Source organism: Dromiciops gliroides, chromosome 5, assembly GCF_019393635.1.
Source record: "Dromiciops gliroides isolate mDroGli1 chromosome 5, mDroGli1.pri, whole genome shotgun sequence".
Classification (NCBI taxonomy): Eukaryota; Metazoa; Chordata; class Mammalia; order Microbiotheria; family Microbiotheriidae; genus Dromiciops; species Dromiciops gliroides.
In genome coordinates this window covers 44879577-44895048 of record NC_057865.1, presented here as the reverse complement: position 1 = coordinate 44895048, position 15472 = coordinate 44879577, and the positions used below count along the sequence as shown (strand labels likewise).

The 15472-nt window shown below is 40.6% G+C and overlaps 1 protein-coding gene across 1 annotated transcript in view; it reads right to left on the bottom strand.

Annotated features, from left to right (window-relative positions):
- The window catches only part of TRAK1 (trafficking kinesin protein 1), a 153392-nt gene that overhangs the window by 43716 nt on the left and 94204 nt on the right, over positions 1-15472 (bottom strand). The window contains 5 exon segments of the mRNA XM_043965550.1: positions 551-681; positions 3097-3175; positions 6647-6755; positions 8321-8421; positions 11484-11600. Of these exon segments, the coding sequence (XP_043821485.1) occupies positions 551-681; positions 3097-3175; positions 6647-6755; positions 8321-8421; positions 11484-11600 (537 nt within the window).

Here is a 15472-nt window from a genome sequence, read left to right as displayed (position 1 = left end):
ACTGCACCACCTAGCTGCCCCCCTTTTTTCTTTTCTTAAAAGAATATTGGCTCTGAAGTGAGAAGACCTGGTTTTGAATAGCTGGGTTACTTTGGGCAAGTCACACTCTGTGCCCTCAATGACTTCCTTTGTAAAATGAAGGCACTGGACTAACGGACCTGTGAGTGGCCTTCCAGACTACACTGATTTCTACAGTGTTGTGCTTTCCGCAGAGGTGTCTCAAAAGTCTTAGTGCCATTTTAAGCTTTAGTTGCCTTTTCTCCAAAGGACTTTGGAAAAACCACTTGCCCTGAAATGGGAAGATCTGGGTTCAGATCCTACCTCTCCCATGCTTACTAACTGGTGCAACCTTGCGGCCAAACCCCTTAATCCCCTAGGGGCTCAGTTTTTTCTGTGCTAAAAATGAGAGAGTTGATTACATGATCTGTGAGGTCTCTTCCAACTAGGAGGCTAAGAAGACATATAGAAATCATATGACTAAAGGGTAATGTTCTCCCTGCATGCCAGGGCTGTCACCCTATGAGAAACAAATTGAACCCCAGGGTCTTACGGCCTTGGCCTTCTTCTGCAGGTCAACTATTTGAGAGAGAAGGTGGGTGATCTCTTCTTGTTGCCGGGACGCGTCCTCAGTCTTCTTGGCCAACTCTTCTGAGATGCTGGCGATCTGAACATTGGCATCCCCTGAGAGAGACAACACAAGGACAATGATGAGAAGAAATCAGAAAGCAGTGCCTGCAGATCCCCACAGCAGAGCTGGCTGCAAGAAGGGGTTTTAAAAGATTGCACAGTACAGGAAATTCTCACTAAGAACCAAGATATTACTTCTATCTTAATCGTTCCTTCCTTTGCTCACTTTTCAGAAATGAGCATCTTTACAGTACACACCTGGAAGGCAGGTAAAAGAGCACGGCAGTTGCACCTGCTCAATCACAGATTGGAAAACTGGCCCCTGGGAATGGGAAATTAACTGGTTTGTTTGTGTTCCAAAGGACGAGAACCCAGCTGCCAGTTCACTGTTCTACACATCCAACTGGACTTCATGAGCAAAAATGAAAATCAAAACCTTGTAGTAACAAGGATGCTTGGTCAGGGGGCAAGTAACAGCTAGCATTTATACCATGCTTTCAAGTTGGCAAAACGCTTTACATATGTTATCTCATTAGAGCCTCATGACAACCCTGAGAGGTAGGAGCTATTATTATCATCCTCATTTTACAGATAGGGAAACTGAGGCAGACAGGGTAAAGTGACTTTCCCAGGGTCACCCACAGCTAGTAAGTGTCTGAGGCTAGATTTGAACTCTGGAAGATGAGTCTTCCTGACTCCAGGCTCAGTGCTCTGTGCACAATGGTGCCACCTAGCACTCCAGCATGGTGCAGCAGAAAGGAAAGTGGGTTGTGAATTAGGGATCCTCAGCTCTACTTCCAATTTTGCCGCTAACTAGCTGTCTGAGTTCACCACACTGCCCCCAAGTAAACTGACAATGATTCTTACAAAATCATAGAATGAGATGGGACCTGGGAAGTCATCAAGCATATCTCATTCATCCTATAGCTTAGAACACTAAAGACCAGAGAGGGTAAGTCTTGTGCCCAGGGTCACACAGCTAAGTGTCTGAATTAACTCATCCCGACTTCAAGTTCATCATTCCATCAACTGTAGCATCTGGCCAATTCATTTCAGTCACTTCACTTTCCACCATCAAAATCTCTAACCCCCCACCCACCCCCAACACACACACACATAAAATTTCAAGATTTACAAGACCCTTAAGAGGTACTGCATTCATTAAAAGTCCCCACATTCTTTTATTTACTTTTAAAACAACTATGGGGCAGCTAGGTGGCACAGTGGATAAAGCACCAGCCCTGGATTCAGGAGAATCTGAGTTCAAATCCAGCCTCAGGCACTTGACACTTACTAGCTGTGTGACCCTGGGCAAGTCACTTAACCCTCATTGCCTGGCCCCCTCCCCCCCAAAAAAACCCCACAACTATGCAATAAGGAGGAGGGAGGATGAAAAAAGAAGGTAAAGAAGAAGAGAAGGAGAAAGCAAACTTACTAGCCATTTCACTCTGGGCAAGTCACTTAACCTTGGTTTGCCTCAGTTTCCTCAATTGTAAAATGGGGAACAAAACAGTACTTACCTCTCAGGGTTGTTGTGAGGATCAAATAAGAGATTTGTAAAGCACTTAGCACAGGGCCTATTAACAGTAGACTTGGTATAAATACTATTATTATTGTCATTATCATCTTCATCATGTTTTACATCTAATGGGCACAAGAAATTTCCCAGGGTCTTTAAAATCATTATAAAAGCCCTGCATTCTGGTCATCAGACTCAGGCAGGGCCTTTCACACATTCAGTTTGTTTCCTGATGACCTACACACAACACTCTGCTCACTTTCTTATCTAATCGTGGAAACTTGTGAAAATAAAAGTTAACACGCTATTTGTTTTTCAAGGGTAAAAGGTCTAACGTATTCCAAAGTAAATCACGGGAAAGTCCAGCTTTTGCACATTTCTGTAGGCAGGTTCCTTTCCCTTACTCCAATTGATCACCCAAAGGTTCCAGAAGAAAGACCATGTTGAAATTAAATGAGCAAAATAAAGGGCAGTAAAACTGGTCACCTAACACATACTCATTTGTCTCTCACAAATTCTCTATAAGTAACTATCAGAAACAAGAAAATTAACAGACTCTTTACTTATTATTATTATTATTATTATTATTATTATTATTATTATTATTATTATTATTATTATTATTATTTTTGTGAGGCAGTTGGGGTTAAGTGACTTGCCCAGGGTCACACAGCTAGTAAGTGTTAAGTGTCTGAGACAGGATTTGAACTCAGGTCCTCCTGCATCCAGGGTCGGTGCTCTATCCACTGAGCCACCTAGCTGCCCCTCCTTATTATCTTTTAAGACTATTCCCCAAGGAAATAGGCAAATGCCCATGTGTTTTAGGAATGGAAGAAAAAACAACTAGAAGATGCAAAAAGAAAATGTGTGGTTTGATGTATGAAGCACATCACTGAATAGGGTGGTGGCTGATGCCATGGGGTAAGGAATAAGACAGAAAAAATACATACTCAGCTCTTTGACACAATCATTAACAAGCTGTTGTTCCTTTTCCTCATAAGTGATTGTTTCAGTCTTCAACTGACAGGCCTGTGCAAAATGGAATCACATATCCCACAGTTATGACTTAGCTGCTCACTGATGTGCAGACTGTGAAACACAGATGTACAAAACTACCAGTTTGCGGGATCTTTGAGCAAACCTCCGGCTGCCATCTTTAGCTGTATCCCTATGGCTGCCTCTCCATTAAAGAGCCAGCACAAGTCGCTCCCCCTCCCCCAAAGGTGAATGTATCACAGAGACATGTTTACTGAACACAGATAATGAAATTGTACTACTTGGGGCCAACACAATGATGAAAAGGGTACACGCTTAAAGGGAGCTTTGAGGTCACCCAATCCAGCCCCCTTCATTTAGAGATGCGGGGACTGAGACCAGGTGAGTGATGAGGTCACATACCTATTAAGAGGTAGAGATGCAACATGAACTTGCGTTTCCTGGCCCCAAATTCAATACTCTTTAGAATATCCCAAGGGCATGGGAGAGAGAACCTTGTGATATAGTCTCATCTCACATACCTACATTTATTGTAACCAGACACAATTCAGCTCTGTAAAAATCCATACACAGGAAAAATATGTCTCAAAACACTCCTTTAAGGGGAGGGATTATTTCCTTTGCCTCTCTGGCACCTAATGGTACCTGGTGCAGAGGGGGTGTTTATTAATGATTACTGACTGGCAGACTGGATTGGAAATTCCTGGTGGCATGATCAACATGAGATCTGCATTCGGTTCTAGCCATTTCCCCTGAAACATTAGGAGGGAACAACTACCACCAGACTTGCCCTGATGGCTTTGGGCATAACCTTTTCCTCTTCTTTTTTTCCCCCCGGGGCATTGAGGGTCAAGTGACTTGCCCAGGGTCACACAGCTAGCAAGTGTCAAGTGGCTGATGCCGGATTTGAACTCAGGTCCTCCTGAATCCAGGGCCAGTGCTTTATCCACTGCGCCATCTAGCTGCCTGGCCATAACCTTTTCTAACCATGCTTTCTTTGTTACTTCTCTGTACCTGTCATATTATAACACAGTATATACTAAAATAGTCTAATGATATGTTATATATTATGGAACATTATATTATATCACTATCCCAGTGCTTTGCACTTGTCATATTATAACACAGTATATATCAAAATAGTCTAGTAATGTTATATATTGTTATATTATCTTATATTATATAATTATCACAGAGTTTTGTGCTTATATTAAAACAGTACAGAGGGCAGCTAGGTGGCACAATGGATAAAGCACCAGCCCTGGATTCAGGAGGACCTGAGTTCAAGTCTGGCCTCAGATACTTGACACTTACTAGCTGTGTGGCTCTGGGCCACCCTCATTGCCCTGCCCCCCAAAAAAATAGTACAATATTTTATCTTATATTACATATTATATCATCATAGTGCTCTGAACTTACAATATAGTAGATTATATATTATAGCACTCTGTACTTTCCATATTATTCATTCCTCTCTAGGTTGTACTATTGACTCATCTCCACAGGGCTTTGTCTACCTTTTGTCTATACTTTCCTCCATCCCCCTGCCCACCTCCACTTTTTCAGCTTCCTTTTGTGATCTTCCCCCAATAGCACATGAGCTCTATGAGAGCAGGAACGGTCTATCTTTCTGTTTATATTCTCAGCGTTTGGCACAGAGTAATCACCCAATAAATGATGGTTGACTTGACTTATATGGTATAATCATTTGTCCTTCTGTCCTATTTCCCCTATTAGAGTCTAACCTCCTTGGAGGCAGACACTAGAAGGCAGATCTTTTAAAAAGAAAGATTTATTTCTGTGCCAAGTATCTAAGAGGTAATAAATGAATGTTTGCAGAATTGGCCTTTCTGCTAAGAAATGAATTTGCTTTCTACCAGAGTCAGCGAGGAAAGTGAAATGTGGTAATACGTTTAATGTGATTGTATATATACATAACCTATATCAGATTGCTTGTCATCTTGAGGTGGGGGGAGGGAAGGGAGGAAAGGACAAAAATTTGGAACTCAACATCTTATAAAAACAAATATTGAAAACAATCTTTACATGTAACTGGAAAAAAATAAATATTAAGATTGAAAAAAAGTGAGGAAAATGACCTTGAGTTCATGACTCATGGTAGAATCTAATATGGTTACTCTGTTCTGGAATTGCAGGTGATTATTTTTAATCAATATTTCAAAGGACTATTTCTTTGATGTGGGCGCCATTTTATATATCTATGTATGTGGATGTAGGCAAGTATTAATTTCCTATTTATGTTGTATATAATGCTATATGCACTTGTTGTCTCCCCCGCTGTGAGTAGGGATCAATTTCCATCTTTGAACTTGTATTCAAAACTTCTAGCTCAGTATCTGGCACATAGTAGGTACTTAATAAATACTTCACTGATTGACTGCCCAAAAGATGCATGTCACAACCTCCCTGTGCTTTCACATGGGGTCCATCTTCATGAGTTTCTGTGGCAGAAAAACCTCATCACCTGGTAGCAACCTTGTGGTGATGAGTCTCTCTGAACTTACCTGGGTGACCCTGGCAAAGTGTCTCAACCTCAAACTTTCAGATTCCTCATCTATAAAATAGAGATAACAACGCCTGCTTTTGCTATCTCACAAGGTTATTTTAAGTATCAAAAGAGATAATGGGTGGAAAGTGTCCTATATATACAGCTACTATGTGTAAGGTAGAGGCAGCCTGCAATAGTAGATGGAAGAGCCAGACTCATAATCAAGAAGATTTGGGTCAAAGCCCCTCCTCTAATACATATTGTCTGTGTGACCCTGGGAAAATCACTCAATCTCCCAGCACCCAAAGAAACACTCTAAGATTACAAACTGCAAAATAATTGCCAGTTAGGAAGTATTTTCCTCACTAGGAGCTCCCATTTAAACAAAAATGTGCAAAGCACCATATTGGACACTGAGCATATAAAAACAAAAATTAAAAAAAAAAAAACCCAAACACACAAACCATTCCCACAGTCCCTGCCATCAAGGAACCTGCTTTCTACTAGAAGGCAATGGGAGATTGGGGGTGGGGTGGGGGGAATAAAAAGAAGGTGTACCATATACACAAATGAATTTGAGGAAGGAGATAGCAGTAACAACTCAGGCTATCAGGAAAGGCTTCCTGTAATAGGTATCAGGAATTAACAAGGCTTCTCCCTGAACAAAAATCACATGGCCTACTCTATCACTCAGCTACGATTTCAGAGCCTTTCTAGTTGCAAAAGATCTGCAAGAATTTGTGATCTACCAACACAGCTTTCAAGAACCCAGGAGAGCACTACGAGTCTGGATTAATAGACCAAATAACAGATGACATTATTAGTGATGTATTTAAGGTGACTAATTATCCTTAGTCATGTTAAATGACTTTCTGAGATCTGGTTTGGTAGCTATGTACAAGATCACTCCTGGTATTACAGTATTTGCTCTCCCAAGATAAGGAAAACAGAGCAACCACCCCTATGAAAGCAGATAAGAGGAGAGAGGACTTCACCTCTGATCTAAGTACAACATTCTCTTCTTCAAGGTCTTTTAGTTTCTTTTGAAGAGAATCCAGATGAAAATAATTCTGGACAGAGGATGAAGATTCGTTCCTCTTCAACCTGGTTTAGAAAAAAGAAATAATGGAATGTTACTACACTGTGATAATCAATGAATATGATAAATACAGAAAAGCATGGAAGAGTTATACAAACTGATTTGAAGCAAAGGAATCAAAATCAGAGGAAAAAATATACATAACGAATATGATCACAAAATAATAGTACTTCATTATAGGCCAATTGTAGACCAAGACAGCTTGACCTCAAACAGAAGGCGGCACCTCCCCTAACTTCTTTCCCAAGGTGAGGGACTGACTAGAGGTGTGCAACAGTTAATATAACATAAGGGTTTTGGGGTTTTTTTTTTTTGAGATATTGGCTAATTTTCCTGAACTGTTTTTTCTCCCTCTTTTTTATTCTTTGTTATGGGAGATGATTCTATAGGTGAGGAGGGGGGAGATAGTGATAGAAAAGATAGCAGTGAAAATTTATGTGCAGATGAAATTATGACAAGTTATGGGCAGGGAGGGTTATTTGCTGACCACCTATATTTCTTCCCACTATCTTAGCAAACAGCAAAGGAGGGTTCTGCTAATAAAAAGGGGATAGAAACAAGCATTTATGAAGCATGTACTATGCACGAGATAATTATCTCAAGAAATCTTCAGGCATATAAACAACCATTCCTTTACACTTCATAAATCAATAAAATCTTTACTTATAGGTTTCTAAATACTTAAGCCTCAATATTTTCCTCCCTCCTAGTGTTGTCATTTAGCTGGGCTTCACTAATAGAGTTACTGCTCTGAGACTTCCATAACCTGAACCAAGTGGCTTAGGCAATTCTCTAGAGTAATCAAGGGCTTGCTTGGCTGCCAAGAGATCAGGTGGACAGTTGAAAACCCAACTATGGTCCTGAGAAGCAACTATGACATCTCTATGCTCTTTCACCACATGGCCAAATCTACAATCTAATTGTTTAGCCCCAGGTGCTATTCATTCGTGGGTTTAGGCTTGCTCACTTTATTTTCAAGGACTACTCCACATTAGAAAGGAAACAAGAAATTGTACACCAAATAAAGAGCTTTGGCGTCCAAGAAACACACATTGGCTGTGTGACTGTGAACAAATCCATTAATCTCTCAGGAGATTCCCTAAGATGCTAAATTGAGGAACAGGGGCCTATTTACAGTGGTAGACAGATTCTACACTTAGAATTCCTTATATTAATAAAATCATAGAACTAGTACAAAAATCTCAATCCAATATTTAAAACTTTTACTTAAAAATATTCAATATCCTGGGAAAGAGAAACAAATATTCACCATAATTTCATATCCCCAGCCAGAATATTAAATCTGTCCAATCACAGGATCATAGACCGAGATTTCAGAGACCATCCAGTCCAGCCCCCTCAGCTTACAGATGAGGAAACTAGAGAGGGTAGGGGCTTGACAGGTACAGGGTTTAAACCCAGGTCCAATGACTATATGTTTAAACCAAGAGACACCACCCTCAGTCTGAAATAGCCCTTTTCCTAATGGATTTGACTTCAACTCCTGCTTCCCTAAAAGTATCAAATGTAAGCTGTCAGCTTGGCAGTCCAGGGCAGGACATTAACTTACGGAGTTGAGCAAACAGACTCGGGCTCACTCTCCTCAGCAGCACTGGTGTAGAATTGAAGCAGTTCATCCTTCATAGACAATTCATGACGCAGCTGAGACACCTGAGTAGGAGGAGGTATCACAGGTTTTCAGAAGAGGCGCTTTATAGGCCAAAGGCCATAGAAACTCAAATTTCATATGTCATCCCAAACCCCCTCCCAGTTGTCCAAACCAATAATCTTATCTACATACAATTGATCCACAACTTAACATGTGCCTGTCCCTATATTAAGCATTAAAATGCACAGGAAAAAAAGGCAGACATTGGCTCCTCCCTCAAGGAGCTTACAGTCTAATGCAGGAAACTAAGGTATAATTGTATCCATTCAAGATGGATACAAAGAAGAAGTAAGGCAGCCTTTAAGGGGAAGGTCCTAACAGCTGGGAAGATAAGGAAAGGCCTCAAGCAGAAGGAGCACAGACACAAAACAAATGTCTCCCCATCTCTATTTTAAGAACTAACAAATTTCATGGAAAGAAAGTTGATCTCATTTAAGAAACACCAACCTGACTTTCACTTGAGTTTATTTTTGCTTATGTTAATTAGATTGGGAAGGAGCATAAAAAGAGCAATGGGAGATTTTTTGACAATCAGCTAGGTACCAATTAATGTGAATAACTAATCCTTGAAGAGGCTGTATGTTCGAATTCAAGGCATCACAAGTTATAATTATGGAAAATACAGTCACTGGTTCCAGTCCAATAGCAATATGGAGGACAAATTCAAATAATGTAGTCACATGGGGGTGGAAGCAGGGTTGTTCCATATTTCTACTAAGTGGAGCCTGGTTGTATTGGACTATTTCACTAAGAAGTCCAGCTAATGATGTCCAGAAATTTAACAGCAATGAGGTTTTAGAAACACGCAAATGGTCAAAGTAGGAAACTCTGCCCATCCCCCTTAATGTTAGTGCCTCCACTCTATTGATTATCTCTAGCTTATTCTTGCATATCTTTTTTGGACACAGTAGTTTGCATGTTGTATTCCTCATTAGAATGTGAACTCCTAGAGGGTAGGACTGCTTATGCCTTTCTTTGTATCGTCAGTATTTATCACAGCTGCCCAGCACAGAGGAGGTATTGACTAAATGCGTGCTGACCAATTGACAAAGTCTGACAGCAGCTCATATTTCCAGATAAACAAAAAGGCTATTTTGTTCCTGGTAAATTCAACTCCCCACCTCAGAATGGGCTTCTAACACTACCAGCTCTGAAGGGGTGATTCTAAATCCATCTTCACTAGGGGATGGTGAAAGGGAAGGGGAAGGGACATGGAGTTGGGGATGGAGATGGAGATGGGGAATGAGGATAGAGATGGAGAAAACGGGTGGGGATGGAGATGGGGAATGGGGGATGAGGGATGGAGATGGGGAAGAGAGATGGAGATAAGGATGGGGATGGGGATGGGGAATGGGGATAGAGAGAGGGAAGGGGAATGGAGATGGGGATAGAGTTAGAGGCTTAGAACTATGATTTCCTAGATGAGAAAACTTTAGGAACCAAAGCCAGTCAACACCTTTTCTGCAACTGGAGTTGCTTGGGAACGATAAGAAGATAACAGACCTGCCCAGGATCAAAGAGCCACTATGTTTGAGGGGCCAAACTTTAACCCAGGTCTTCCTGGATGTATGCCCAGCTCTCTAGTTTCTATTTTTTGCTGCCTCTCATAAAGCTAGCATTAATGAATGGATTGCCCCCTTCTCTCCACAACCTCATCACTTCTCACCTACAGTGAGTCTTCTCACAACTACACTACAGTAGTCTTGGTCTCCCTGCCTCTCTCAAGTCTCTCCCCACTCCAGCCCACTGTTCACAAAGCTGCCAAGGTGATTTTTCTAAATGTCTTCCCATGTCACCACTACCCTGCCCCCAACTCCAGTGGCTTACAGTCACCTCGAGGACCAAACAGAAGACATTGTTTGACATGTGGAGATCTTTGCACCCTGGTTTCTCCCCAGGATTTTTCACTTTACTCCCCTTCAGACACTCTATGATGCAGCTGCACTGTCCCCCTCTGCTGACAAGTCATCTCCTGTTGCCATGCTTTTGCACTGGCTGTTCCCTATGCCTTTAACACTGTCCCTCCTTACTGGCACCTCTTAATTTCTCTGACTTCCTTCACATCTCAGCTCAAAGGCCACCTTCCATGTGAGGCTTTTCCCAGGCTCCCTACATGCTAATAATGCCCTTTCCCCTAAGATTACCTCCTATCTAGTATCTGTGTATGTGTATGTGTGTGTTTACACATATACATAATTATATATGTGATACATATTTTGTTATGTGTGATATATCACTATATGCAGATATATAAATATACATGTGTATGTGTGTATACACACATGATTGCATTATAGATGTGATATCATGCATATAATATTTAAGTTATATATCCATAGGTGTATGTCTATATATACATGTATGTATACATTTGTGGGTATGTATATATGTGTGTGTGTATATACATATATATATATATACACACACACATACATATATATAGATATATAGATGGATGGATAAAGAGATAGATAGATAGACAGACAGACATTTCCATGTTATTTACCAATCACAATGTGAGCTCCTTGGGATCAAGGGCTATTTTTTTGCATCCCTAGCACTTAGCACAGTACATAGCACATAAGTGTTTAATAAATGCCTTCTGACTGATATTACTAGAAATAGCTCTGATCAACACAGCACATTAAGATTCATAAAATATCTTGATCATAAAAACTGTCTGAGGGAGGTAGCACATGTGATATAGATGAGGAAAGATGAGATAAGTGAAGCTCCGAGTGGCTCAGCAATTTACCCAAGGTCACACAGGTAACAGGAGGCAAAACCAGGATTTTAACCCAGATCCCCTGACTTAGTTTTGTCTCAAGAATGAACAGCCTTGTTTCACCCTCATCAATTAACCCCTGAAAAAATACCCAATACACATTTTAGGCCTGAAAATATACCACACACTAAATCTATAAGCATTCATTAAGTACCTACTGCATAGCAGGTATTTGCCTAGTATGGTGAGAAAGTCTCTGCCCTCGAGCTGCTTACATTTTCCTATAACACCATAACATCTGGTCACATATCTGGGGCTTTCCATTCTTGATGGCCTTACCTCTTCCCTGATATGATCTACTTGCTCCTCAAGTAGTTCATTTCTCTCCGTCAAAGTTTTGTTCTTCTTCAACAACGACTGGCCGATCCGAGCAGCTAATTCTAAATCCCGCTCTTTCTGTTGGAGACAAAAGGGAAAACAGAATGTGATGCAACACTCTTCCCCTCACTTAGTCACCAGCATTGCATCCTCCCAAAGTCCTTCCCCCCTCCCCTGAAAAACAGATTTTTATGAAAGCACAGGGGAAAAAAAATTTCAACAATAAAATAGCAACTGATTATTCACTGTTCATTTCTATTATTTAATACCCCCCAAATAGATCCCTACACATAATACAGAAAAGATGTCACCTATCTGTCTACCTGAAGCATAAAAATGAAAGGGAGGCCTTGAGATCTATTGGAAAATCTGTTTCTGTTCCCAAAGATTAGATTTCTGCTAATAGCTTTTATGGGGGTAACAGCTTTCACAGAGTACAGAAATTTTTTCTCTAACAAAGCCAGTAAGAGATCCAGGCTCTGATACAAGGCCATGAACTAAGGCTATAAGGAGCAAGTGATACGATAGTAAGATTTTTGTCTAAGCAGTTCTTACTATATCCTTTATTCTTTGAAATTTAAATGACTACTTGGAACCTAAGAATTTTGTTTTCAACCACAAGTCATGAAGCTTTGTGAGTTTCAGGAAAGGTCTAAAAGGAGAGGAGTATAAAAATCTCAGTTTCCAATAAATGGTTGTGCTACAGCATCAGTTTAAACAAAAATTTTAAGAATATACAGTTATAGGGGCAACTAGATGGCACAGTGGATAAAGTACCAGCCCTGGATTCAGGAGTACCTGAGTTCAAATCCGGCCTCAGACATTTTACACTTACTAGCTGTGTGACCCTGGGCAACTCACTTAACCCTCAATGCCCCCCAAAAACAAAAACAACAACAAAAAATATACAGTTATCGGGCACCTAGGTGGCGCAGTGGATAGAGCACCAGCCCTGGATTCAGGAAGACCTGAGTTCAAATCAAGCCTCAGCCACTTAACACTTACTAGCTGTGTGACCCTGGGAAAGTCACTTAACCCAAAATGCCTCACCAAAAAAAAAATTATATGTGTGTATATATATATATATATATACACACACACATATATATATAATATATATTTATATATATATAAATTATATAATATATATATATATTACAGTTACATCTCTGAGGCTCACGTGAATTTATCACTGATAAATTCACCAAGAGTTTAGGCTTTTAAGGGTTTATTAAAAGATATAAGATAGTAAAGAGAGAGAAAGATTGAGGACAGATTCCTTATAGCACGGAAATCCTGGCCTTCCTAACCGCCCACATGAAGTCCTCCCACCAAGCTGATGTCTCGAACCAAAGAGAAAGAAGCCTTCCACCAGCATCTGCTTCCTATTTTGTGTCCGCCTCCCAGAAATGGGAGGCTCTTCAAGTTGATTGACTGAGAGCGGTCTACTAAGTCAATCAAGTCAGACCTCTGGACACCTACTAAACTCCAATATTTTAACACATTCCCCCTTTGTTTCTTCAAGGAACATGGAAGGTTTTCTTGATGAAACAATGCTAATGTCCAGTTGACAAATACCATTATAGAAGGGAACTTGGGCCCAGTATATCACATCTGCATTCTGGAAACACTGGGGGTTCTAAAGGCTGGACTTGGGAGGATCAATCAATCAACAATGATTTATTAAAGCCTTACATTATATCAGTGGGCAGCTAGGTGGCACAGTGGATGGAGCACTGGCCCTAAAGTTGGGAGGACCTGAGTTCAAATCTCACCTCAGACACTTACTAGCTATGTGACCTGGGCAAGTCACTTAACCCCAATTGCCTTAAAATATCCAGGGCCATCTCCTAGCCCTGATGTATATCTTGCCACTGGACCCAGATGACTCTGGAGGAGAGAGTGAGACTGGTGACCTTGAACAGCCCTTCCTCACTTAAATCCAATTCACTGCCGGTCACGACATCACTCTGTTATCATGGTCCTCTTTGAAAATGAAGGGCAAACAACATTATATCAGGTGTAGTGCTAAGCAAGGGGGAAACTACAAAATGCAAACCAGTCCTTTACTTGCTAGGTGCTTACATTCTAATGGCAAAGACAAAGTATACATAAATTGGCACATACAAAGTAAACACAGAAAAGATGTAGGGTGGCCTAAGAAGATGGTAAGCAGTAAACTAGGGGGATTAAATCAACAAAGCTCCTGGATCCACTCTGAGTTTGTCCATATTTACACTGGGGATTTTTTGGGGTGGAGCAGGGCAATGAGGGTTAAGTGACTTGCCCACGGTCACATAGCTAGTAAGTGTCAAGTGTCTAAGGCCGGATTTGAACTCAGGTCCTCCTGAATTCAGGGCCAGTGCTTTATCCACTGCACCAGCTAGTTGCCCCCTACACTGAAATTTTTAAATAAGAAAAATGACAGCTCCCCGGGGGAGGCAGAAGCACTTATTTTAATGGCTTTTACTGAGCCTAATGGTATGGTCCCTGGATAAAATGATTAAGCAAAGGGAAAATGCCACCAACCACAATCTTCCACTCAATGATTGTGGCATGGAGATGATAGCAGGATATCTATTCAGACAGCCCTTCACACACTGGAATAACTTCTGTTTATAGACTGGGCAACAGAGTGTCTCTGCTATCTACTCAGGCTAATACAAAGGGACTCCAGATGATAAGGGGAAAGAAACAAGCATTTATTAAGTGCCTACTATGTGCCAAGCACTGAGCTAAGCACTTTAAAAATATCTCATTTTTCTTAGATTTTATAAAGTTTTGGGGGGGTTTTTTTGGGGGGGGAATACAACTACTGAGAAAAGAGGTAAAAAATGTAAAATGGTCCTTGGTCGTCTTCTACTTCCATAATTATGAGAGTAAAGCATCAGAAAGATGACAGAATGAACTAAAAAATTATATGGTTCTTAACCTACCTATATCAGGAATTTTTATCTTAGACATTTTTGATGCATAACCTTTGGGCAATAGACCAATGAAGCAGTATTGGTAAGGCTTGGATCGCACCCATGATAATTTCCTTACTATACATGAAACCAAAAGACAAGGAAGTTCCTCCTATATCTAAGGACAGCTAGAGGTTCTCCCATAGAAAAGTGAATAAAAATGTCAGCAGAGTTGGCTTCATGATGAAACCAAAGCCAAGGAGAAACATCCTCCAACAAGATACTTGGACATTTTGCCATGCAGGTCCATGTGTATATAAGAATAGTATATAAGATGTTTAAGAAAAACTAAAACCAGGCCATTTATGAATATGATTAGAGGATCAGAGATCTATAAGGAAAGGAACCTCTGAGGCCAGAGCACCCAACCCTTTCATTTTACAGATAAGGAAACTGAGGCATCAGTAGTAGGTTAAGGGGTCACACAGGACTATGCATAGAGGGTGGAGGTTGAAATTAGGATCAGTTTACCATAAAGGCAGAAATCCTTTTCCTGTGCTAGAGTTGTACAGTCTAAAGAAGCATCCATGGTAGAGGATGAAGTAGAGAAAATCTATAAAGAAGATGACAAGATCCTGCAGGCACACACCCTGATAATTGGCAAATCTTTTGCCCAGGGAAGGATGACAAAAATACATGGGCAAACCTGGTTTGACATTAAGAAATGACAGGGTCCAAAGATTTTCTTACAGACTACTTGGCAGGCACCCAACTGTATAACATAAACATTTTTATTAAGAAATAATTTAAAGGGGCAGCTAGGTGGCACAGTGGATAGAGCACCAGCCCTGGAGTCAGGAGTACCTGAGTTCAAATCCGGCCTCAGACACTTAACGCTTACTAGCTGTGTGACCCTGGGCAAGTCACTCAACCCCAATTGCCTCACTAAAAAAAAAAAAATAGGTTAAGAGGTACTGGGTATGGTGAGCAAACTATTCTACCATAAAAAAGAAAAAATATATATTGGTAATAATCTGTCAGAGA